Below are 10,733 nucleotides of genomic sequence, written 5' to 3'. Positions count from 1 at the left end.
TGGGCATTCACCCACGAAAGCTTATGCTCCAATACATCTGTTAGTCTTAAAGGTGCCACAGGACTCTCTGTTGCTTTTTACTGTACATGTGTGTGGGCCAACGGATACTACTTTGAAGAATTTCTGGACTCAGGCATATGGTGCGCATGCGTACCCAGGTGTGGAATACAGATAGAGACCACACATTTCGAAGAACCTCCAGTTACAGTAAGTATCCCCCACTTCTGTCATTAAGAATTGCACAGATCATTTCCTTTTACAAAACCTGGGACCCATCTCTCCCCCTCCTCCTGGTTTGCAGTATCTGTACTGTATACTAATATCCTTGATAAAATGCAGTGGCCAGAGAAGATTTCACGCAAGCTCCTGTCCAAACTCCATGGAAAATGTTACTTTTTGATCCAAAGGACAAAGATCTGCACCACCTACAGTGGCCTTCCACATTCCTACAGGGAAGTAATTTGGTTAAACTGAATAAAAATACCAGAGGATAACTGAATAATAACTTGGTCATAGGAGGTAGCATCTTTCCTCACAAGCGGATCCACAAGAGTACCTGGGTATCGCCAGCAGGCACAATAGAAAACCAGATCGATCATGTCTGTATTAGCAAGAAGTTCAGAAGATCTTTGCAGGACGTTAGAGTTAGAAGAGGAGCAGACGTAGCGTCCGACCATCACTTAGTGGTGGCCAGATTGAAGCTGAAGAAGAACTGGATAGACGCTTCAGATAGAAGAGTGAAGTACAACGTCAGCCTTTTGAAGGATCATAAGATCAAGGAAAATTTTGGACTGACGCTGAAGAATAAGTTTTCAGTACTACAGGATCGGTCTGAGGAAGAGGAAGACAGTGTACCCAACAGATGGCAGAAAGTGAGAGAGACACTTAGGTCAGCATGCCAGGAAGTGCTTGGAATCAAGAAATACCAGCAGAAAGAGTGGATCACAGCAGAGACCTTGACTAAGATAGAAGATAGAAAGAAGAAGAAGAAGGCAGTAGTTAATAACAGCAGGACTAGAGCAGCAAAGGCTAAAGCGCAAAAAGAGTATGCTGAAGCCCATAGAGTAGTGAAGGATAAGAGAGATTATGTGGATGGACTGGCAGCAGAAGCAGAGCAGGCAGCATACAACGGTAATATGAAACAGCTCTATGACATTACCAAGCGACTGTCTGGAAAGTTGAGCAAGCCAGAGCGTCCCGTTAAAGACAAGCAGGGAAAGTCTATAGCAGAAATAGAACAACAGATGAATAGATGGGCGGAGCACTTTGAGGAACTCCTGAATAGACCAGCACCACTAAATCCACCAGACATTGACCCAGCCAACGAAGACCTTCCAATCAATTGTGATAGACCAACCAGAGATGAGATCAGAAAAGCCATCACTGTGATGAAGAACAGGAAGGCGGCTGGACCTGACAATATTCCAGCAGAGGCCCTGAAAGTAGATCTGGATGCTTCAGTGGAAATGCTGTACCCCCTCTTTGAGAAGATATGGGAAGAAGAAGTGATTCCAGCAGACTGGAAAGAGGGATATCTTATTAAAATCCCCAAGAAAGGAGACCTCAGTAATTGTGCCAACTCAGAGGAATCACACTTCTGTCGGTGCCAGGGAAGGTCTTCAACCGAGTCCTCTTAGAGAGAATGAAGGATGCCGTCGATCCACAGCTACGAGATCAGCAGGCAGGTTTCCGGCAAAATAAATCATGCACGGACCAGATAGCAACGCTTCGCATCATAGTCGAGCAGTCTATGGAGTGGAACTCCTCGTTGTACATCAACTTTGTTGACTATGAGAAAGCATTCGATAGCGTGGATCGAGAGACTCTTTGGAAACTCCTTCGGCACTATGGCATCCCAGTAAAGGTGGTCAACCTGATTAAGAACTTATATGACGGCATACACTGTAGAGTGATCCATGGAGGGCAGCTTACAAACAGCTTCCAGGTGCGAACCGGAGTCAGACAAGGATGCTTGTTGTCACCGTTTCTCTTTCTCCTTGTAATTGATTGGATTATGAAGACATCCACTTATGAGCGTAGGAACGGAATCCAATGGACGTTGTGGACCCAGCTTGATGACCTGGACTTTGCCGATGACCTTGCACTTCTTTCGCATAGCAAACAGCAGATGCAAGAGGAGACCAACGTAGTAGCAGCCACGTCATCACAGGTTGGCCTCAACATCCACAAGGACAAGACCAAGATCCTCAAGATTAACTCCATCAGTAATCACCCAGTCACACTGAATGGAAGCCCTCTGGAAGAAGTGCAGTCCTTCACCTACCTAGGCAGCATCATCGACCAACAGGGTAACACGGACGCAGACATCAAAGCAAGGATCGGTAAGGCAAGAGCAGCTTTCTTACAGCTCAAGAACATCTGGAGCTCCAGAGAGCTGTCTTTGGCAACAAAGATTAGACTGTTCAACTCCAATGTGAAATCAGTCTTATTGAATGGAGCTGAAACCTGGAGGATAACTAAAACAACCATCAGGAAGATCCAGACCTTCATAAATAGTTGCTTTAGAAGGATTCTCCAGATCCGCTGGCCAGACACCGTCAGCAACATCTACCTCTTGGAGAGGACCCGTCAACTTCCAGCAGAGGAAGAAATTAGAAGGAGAAGGTGGGGCTGGATAGGACACACACTACGCAAGCAGCCAACCAACATCACTAGACAGGCATTGCGGTAGAACCCCCAAGGCAAGTGGAAAAGAGGCCGTCCAAGAAACACCTGGCGACGTGACCTTCAGGCTGATAGCATAAAAATGAGTTATACCTGGAACCAGCTAGAGCAAATGGCCCAGGATAAAGGACTCTGGAGATCTGTGGTTGGCGGCCCATACCCCGATTGGGGTGACGGGCGTGAGTGAGTGAGTGAATAAAAATATCTAAAAACCTTACTTGATATAATTTAGGATTGGGGTTGATTTCATTAATTATATTAAAATGTTACATACAAATCTGACAGCTTTTGTGGTCATGAATCTCTTGGTTTTAAATTGGGAGGAGGAGCTCAGTAGGGATGTCCACTCTCCTTCCTTTATCTATTTTATTGGCTGAAATGATCTGCAGTGATGAAAGGGTGAAAGGCATCCCCAGAGGTGCCTTTTATAATTTTAAATAAATCTCTAGGTAGATGTTATTCTGCCGTAGTGTGTGATTTTTGCCATGCTGCTAGGAAGCCAGTACAGAAGTTGCTTTGTAAAGCAGCCAAACAAATGAAAACATTACCTTCTTAGGGGATGTGTTCCTAGCAGTTGCTGTTAGCTTTATGGATACTCATCTTGTTAATAAACGGATGTCATTTTTTAAAAATAGTTTGTGATTAATCTCTTTCGGAGGTATCTACTCTGTCACAAGTTTTGTTTTAAACTAATGTTGTGGTTTAATCTCTGTGGTTTATCATTCAAGTACTTTAAAAGACAAAGCAAAAGTCTAAAGCAGACTGTCAAAAATTTCCATCTGCCAAACAGTTAGATTTGCTGTCTCCTTATTCAGTTTGTGCAATTCTCAAACATTTAATATATTGTTGTATATTCTGCTGACACTAGAAGCCTTCAAAAAGGAGAACTTCACATTGCCATTCTTTCAAGTTTCCATGAGCATATACTGTGAATCAGAGTCACTCTCCTTCTATATGGTACCTAGGGGGTTATTTGTTTTTTCTTTCTAGTCAATAAAGAAAAAGAGAGAAGGTTTGATATCATTGTTTCCTACAGGTGTAACTGGGTGGATTGGAGTGTAGATATGAAGTCCTTTGGGCCAAGTTAGTAACTTCAGTCCTTTCTTGCTGTCATGTCTCTGTTTTCCAGATCAATAACAAAGCTTGTGGCAAAGTCAGTATGCCTCGCCAAGTAGCCCGGAATGCTGAGGAAGTCCATGAACTAATTCTTCAAAGTGAGCTGGGAATCAAACACCTCCAGGGACGTCCTATCAAAAAGGCATTTCTGTCTCCAAGAACTGCCCTCATCAACTTCCTAGTGCAAGAATAATGGGAATATGTGTTGTCTAAGGCTGCTAGCCTGTGTGTGGCTGATGGAATGCTTCAAAATGAAGCCCATTAAAAATACCAATTATGCTTATTTAAATCTATTTCACAATGAAGAAAAAGGAAAAATCTTTATTGGCTAAAACTGTATTGCTGCTGATCCTTGTCAAGTCAGTCTTCATTTAAACATAAAGAAAAGCCAAGGTTATTGGGGTTTCCTATTTGATCAGTGAAGGAAGCTATTTCACCATATTGTCAGGCTGAGCAAGGATGCTACAGGAGGCAACAGTGTAAGGAAAAGCGGGCAAAAGAAAAAGATATTTGGGAGAAATATCTGAAACTGTAGTTAAGAGGGCATTAGAGATGGGCCCAACCTACAATGTCTGCATCAGTATTCAAGTGTCCTAAAGTTCATGGGTATCTGGGCCAATCTCTAGAATGTATCTTACTAGGAAATTGACTTTGTTTCTATCAGTGTTTTTGGTAAATGTGATTAAAGAGCCAAATTACTGTAGTGAGTACTTGCTCCACAACACGTTCAAAGAACCATAATATGTCACCAGTCACCTCTGCTTCCTAGATAGAGATCACATTTGGGTTCGCTAATATGAAATAGCATTATTCCTTATTCACATTTTTGGTGCAATTGAGTGCTTATAGGAATCAATTAGCACTGGATTGTGGGTAGGGTAGTGTAAGCCAGTGGTTCTCAACCAGGGGTCCAGAGCCCCGTAGGGGGCCTCAAACAGGTTTCAGGGGTTCCGCCAAGCAGGGCCAGTGTTAGACTCAATGAGGCACAGCGCAGAAAGCTGAAGTCCCACTGTGTGGGGCTGAAGCCTGGGGCCCTGAGCCCCACCACCGGGGGCTGAAGCCAAAGCCTGAGCAACTTAGTTTTGTGGGGGGGGCCCTCTGGCACGGGGCCGCAGGCAAATGCCCTGCTTGCTCCCCCCTACCGCAGGCCCTGGTTTTTATAAGCAGAAAACCAGTGGAGTTTTTATAGCATGTTTGGGGGGGGGGGGCTTCAAAAAGAAAAAGGTTGAGAACCCCTGGTGAGGGCCATCAGGATGGATGTTTCCTTACACAGCTCTGACAGTGCACTCCAGACATGTTTGACAGACAAATTAAGAATATAAAAAAATACTTTACATACATTCTGGTTTAATCTGTGTCCTTTTTGCTTGCTTTCCATCACCTTACATTTATCTTCTTCAGATTTTACAAACTACCGAAAGTTTCTTCTGAATAGAATTTGTTTTCACCAGATAGCACATCTCCGAGCACGCCAGACGCATTGTACAAAAGAATTACTGAGATACTAGTAATGCAGGGCTGGTGAAGGCAAACATAGCATCCTTTCTTGGTTCAAGGTGAGCTCTCACATGAGAACCCAAATGGCAACTCTTGTTTTTTTGGTGGATTTCATTATGTGCAAATAAACAATTGTGTTCGTAGGGGAATCTGAAGTCAATGAGATTGTTTCATAAAATACAGAGTAATTCTCATGCACCAGTGCAGCCATTTTTTTGGTACAATACGTCACTGTTATATGTACAAGGAAATGTTTACACTGTTTAACAAAAGGAAGAGAGGGAATTTGAATCGTCAAGTCTGCACTGCAGTCATTTGGAATGGTTTTCTTAAAGAAAATTACAGGGTTTACTGTACGATGACCTTTGTTCTTTACAGGCAGTGAATCAAGTGGCCTTTTAAACCAGCCACGCAGGGGGTATCTTTGCAGCTAGGAAGCCAGCCAAAAAAATCAGCTAGCCATCTAAAAAGGTCTGTTAACCCTGGAGCCAACTCATCAGACAGTCTGTCTCCTAAATTGAAAAGAAACCAGAAAAATCATCCTGTTTAGTAGTCATAAACAAGTTCATTACCTAGTCAGTCACCCAAGCGACTAGAACCCAGATAGATCCAGTTAGAATCCCACACTAGTTCCAAAACACCTTAGCAAACAGGATTCGGGTCTCTGATTTTTAAATTCCAGAAACTAACTCTCCTAGTTCCCAGCCACTTGCCCTGCCCACTGGACCATACTGATCTATGCTTTCTCTTTCAACAGTCCTTTTCAACAGAGAAACACCAAGGGAATTTGGTACAGTTGGCATATTTACAATGAAAATCTGCTCTTTGTAATGTAATTCTTTAAAAATCCTAGCCATAAAGAAATGTATCTAGCCAGGCAATCAAAGATAGGCATCAGCTGAAAATTAAAACCAGTTTAATTCCAGTGGCTGTCTGATATACATGTTGTTATAAATTCTTAAAACTCAGATGCCCCTATAAGGACTAATAAAGAAGTCTTTTAAACTATCATTTGGAACTCACAGCACTGTCTTGCTTTTTCTGTGTAAACATTTACAAAATCCTTAGGCAACAGTTTTGAAGAGTTTTTCATGGATGTGGGAGGTGTTATGATTCTGTAAATAGAAACCCTCCTCATTTACTAGGAGGAAGAAAAATGCAATAAGATCAACAAATCTGTGTGCCTTTTAACGAGGGCTGCAGTAACGGCCAGTTTCAGCAGCAGACAACAGTATTTATTGCTGTTAGCACAGGAGTGTATTTGCTCTTCCAGGATGAAGAAGTGAATTGTATATTTCACGTTGCAATGCATACACATATAATAAGGAACAATTTTTTCCTCTATCTTAAAAAAAAAAATCATTATAGCCAATTGTGGAAGAAATACGTCAAGTCACGGCTGCATGTTTACAGTGAGTCACAACTTGGTTTCTAGTGTGGTCTCGATGATAGAATACAGTTCTGCAAAAATAAGCGGGGGAGAGATGAAGATGTGGAAAGCTTGACATAGCCTAATCCCATATTGAGTGTGTATTTGAAAGCTGTATGGCTGTCAACTGAGGTGTTTTGGGTTTAGCCTATGACAGCTGTTGAAACTTTTCATAAAGTTAACATGCTTCTAACCACCACCATTTTATTTGTCTTATGACAGTTGTGTATCACAAGTTTGTTTCTACCGTCTTTCCCCGAAAGTAAGACATCCCCCGAAAATAAGACCTACTTCCAGTTTTGCCTCTCGCTGTAATATAAGGCATCCCCCGAAAATAAGACCTCCCCGATAATAAGGCCACCCCGGAATATAAGGCCCCGAAGCTCCAGGAAAAATAAGACCTCCCCTGAAAATAAGACCTAGCGCATCTTTGGGAGCAAAAATTAATATAAGACACTGTCTTATTTTCGGGGAAACAGGGTATATTAATATGCCTAGACTGGACTGATATTGACAACACAGACTGCCAAGTGGTATCTTACTTGTCTAAAATAACTCTGTGTGGGTATTTGTTTATTTATTAGCCTTTCCTAATCCACATCTTCTACATTTCTTTAGAAATGATTTGTTTTACAGTAGCAAATAGATACCCCAACTGAGCCCCATTGGTCTAGGCCCTGCCCCAAAGCTTACAATCTTAAATAGTATGAGATTTTGAAATCTATTCTTCTCAGTGGTGGATCATGTGAATGGCATTATGCTAGTCATACATACTTAAATGGATATGGTATCCCTATCATTATTCCATGCAAGTGATGAACAAGAGAAAGCTTGGTCATTGGGAGACTAGCTGTACCCCGGGAGAGAGACACCCAGTACAGTCCATAACAATCAAATAGAAAAGTGACACTGCAAGGAAAATTTTTAGTATCCTACTGCTTAATGAGAAACCCGTACAAGAACAAGTGGACATGCAGTGACATTAGAAGACAGCAAATTTTAAAACTGTTTTATGCAATGTTTTTATCAATGTAAAATTAGACAGTGGAACTCATTGCCCCAAAATATCACTGAGGTCAAGAATTCAGTGGAATTAAAAAATTCTGGACATTTATATGGATAAAGAGTTACTTTACTAAGGATTGAAAACAAAAGTTTGAAAGTAATACAATCAGAAATGTAGGGCTGGAAGGGTCCTCAAGAAGTCATCTAGTCCATTCACCTGCACTTAGGCAGGATTAAGTATACCTACACCTAATCCCTGATGATTAAAGGTATAAGACAACTTCTAACTGAGGGGGTAGAAAGAAATTTCCCTTATGGGTAAATTATCCGTAACAATGTTTCTTGCACCTTCCTCTGAAGTATCTGCAGCTGGTCACTGTCAGCTGATACAGGTCAAGATGGACCATGGTCTGATCCCATCGGGCAGTTCCTATGTTTCTAAAGTTAACTTTTGAGTTTAAAAAAAGTTAAACATTGACACCTCCTTATACCTAAAATCCCCAATATGCCCCCCCTACCCCAAGTTGAGTTTTTACCCCAAAAAGGGAGAAGTATCAGAGATTCCATTAAGTCCACCAGGGCCTTTGCTGTTGATTTCACGTGGAAGGTGCTCAGACTGCAGTTATGGGTGGCTGTATAAAACCCATAGATAGATTAAATAATGTTTAAGCATACTTACTAAACATGGCTGTCTGGCTAGCATGATCAAGGGATTCGAATACTTGGTTTTAACATGTGGATGAGGCAACATGGTTTTAAAACCATGTTAGAGAATGCTGTTACAGCCTAGGTCGTGCGCTAACACTATTCTATAAACATGTCTCAAACATACTTCAAACAAAAATCTATGCTAGAACACCCTTGAGAAAGCGCTTATTTTTCCAGGCCCCTCAGCTGACTCCAAAAAGGAAATCTGATTGAAAAGCAAATGCAGTTAACTCTTGTTTATTAGCTTTTTAAACAATGCCTCAGAACCAAAACACCTGCCTAACACCATTTTTTATTTGCCTTTATAAAGAACTGGGGAAGGGGGGTTCCTCCCCATAGGAGGAATTCTGCCCATAATGAAGCTCATAAAGTGTAAGCCTTTGTGTCTCCTCTTTTCAGTGTAAAGCCTCCCAGAAGGCCGTGGTCTTTCTCTAAACCTTTTGCAATCAACATGAACTGGAAAGAATGTTAAGTAGCACTTTGCCAATTGTTCATTCCTAGAGAGATTTGCAATGTATAGTGCTTTAGTGAAAGCTTCATTGTATCTTACACTAGGGCTGTTTCTAGTTGGTTAGAGACTGGAAAAAATCACATGTCATTTTATATGTCTATTTTAGGTAACCTATAGAAGGGACTCAACACCCTTCATTTTATTTTTACCTATTTTGAGTTTTACGCGCAGATTTTCAGGATAGATACTTTTTCTCCCGCTCTCTTTGGTGCCTCCAACTAATGGCCATACCTAATTTTATATCAAAGGTCTGTACTGTAGCAGAAGTGTTGGCCAATGGTGGTATTGAAACAAAACGAGAACCCATAGAAGGCAGATGCACCCTCCCATTAGCTCATCGGCCCTTTGTTAGCTCAGGGTCTGATCATCCCTCTTCACAGGAATACCCATGGACCTACCACCACATTTTTTGGTCAGGCAGCCGGGTTTGGCAGGCACCCTCAGAAGAAACTTGGGGACCAGCCCCTGCTCCCAGTTGATCCACCAAATGCAGAGGAACTCAAAAAACATGTGTACAGCAGTGAGAGCAGAACTGGAATTACACATGTGTAAGGAGAGCAGTATATCAGTTATGATCCACAGTGCAGACCAGAGAAGAGAATTTTGCCTGCGTGTGTCAAATGTGAAAGAGAGAGTTGGACTCATCCTCTGACCTTCATGGTGATGTTTTTCCTTTTAGAATGTTTTGGAACGTGACTTTCTAGTATTGTATAACACAGCACTTCACTAGCCTCTCTGTCCAAGGAGTCCCAAAGGAATGCAAAAATTTTATCTTGCAATTCTCCTCTGAGGTGAGCTAACATTTTACAGATATAGAATCTAAGATGCAGAGAAATTGAGGCCAATATTTTCTAGTGTCTACTGATTTTTGATGCCTCAATTTTGGATACCCAGCACCCAGAGGACCCGTTCACTCCCTCTGGAATTGAGTTTCTTCAGGGATTCTGAAAATCTGACCTTGGATATCTCAAGTTCAGCACCATTTAGTGGATGCTTTTGACAGTGTGGGCATAAGTGACTTGTGGAAAAAGACACAGCAAGTCGGTGACAGAATTGTTCTTCCACATCCTTAGCATTGACAATTAAGTACTGGATGGAGTGAAAAGCTGAAGTTTTTGAAAATCTCTTGGATTTTTGTATTTGTTTTAAATTGAATATAGCCTAAATCTGCCATAGAGACGTTCATAATGACCTCATCAAAAGTAGCCTGTAGTAATGGGCAGCCATGAGACTCCTTTGCATGTTCTACTGATCTGTAAGCCATTGTAGGCAGCTTGATCTCTCACTCATCACAACAGCACATGAATGGAAAACGCTTAGCTGTAATCAATTTAATCAGTATGTTCTTTCCAGCTGTGATCACCCAAACTCATTCTCAGCCTTTCTTGGTGCAAAGAATTCTCCAGGTTTTTTTTACTTTAAAGGCCTACTCTTCAGTACACTTGCAGGCAGGCATTTACATACATCCAAACGCCTACCTCTATTGTGCATGCACTACTAGATGTGTGTGTGTGCAAGTCCCTGTTTTGCGCACACGGTGAGTTCGACACTTTGCCATGTGCGAATCTTCCATTTGCATGCATGCATCTAATAGTGTGTATCCAAAGCAAGGGCACGTGCTAAATTGTGCATCTACACGTTTACTCTAAATCAGGCTTTGCACGCTATTAATTATTAGAAATAGACTCCAACCAAGCCACTGGATCCAAACACCCCTGTGCTTTGGTGCAGGAGGATGGTCAAATCCAGATCTAAGGACCTGAATCTCCATTTCGCTGTATC

At 41.8% G+C, this 10,733-nt stretch overlaps 1 protein-coding gene across 1 annotated transcript in view; it reads left to right on the top strand.

Moving 5' to 3' along the window:
* Positions 1–4,185, top strand: part of LOC113405142 (probable leucine--tRNA ligase, mitochondrial) — a 119,307-nt gene extending 115,122 nt beyond the window's left edge. Inside the window, exon 21 of the mRNA XM_026646042.1 lies at positions 3,815–4,185. Coding sequence (XP_026501827.1) covers positions 3,815–3,994 — 180 coding nt within the window. The 3' untranslated portion in view covers positions 3,995–4,185. The remainder of the gene's footprint in view (positions 1–3,814) is intronic.
* Positions 4,186–10,733: the final 6,548 nt, after the last annotated feature.

The sequence above is a fragment of the Terrapene carolina genome, unplaced genomic scaffold (assembly GCF_002925995.2).
Source record: "Terrapene carolina triunguis isolate 2854851 unplaced genomic scaffold, T_m_triunguis-2.0 Scaffold34021, whole genome shotgun sequence".
Lineage (NCBI taxonomy): Eukaryota > Metazoa > Chordata > Testudines > Emydidae > Terrapene > Terrapene triunguis.
Note: the sequence above shows the minus strand (reverse complement) of the source record. Positions and strands in the feature narration are given on the sequence as shown.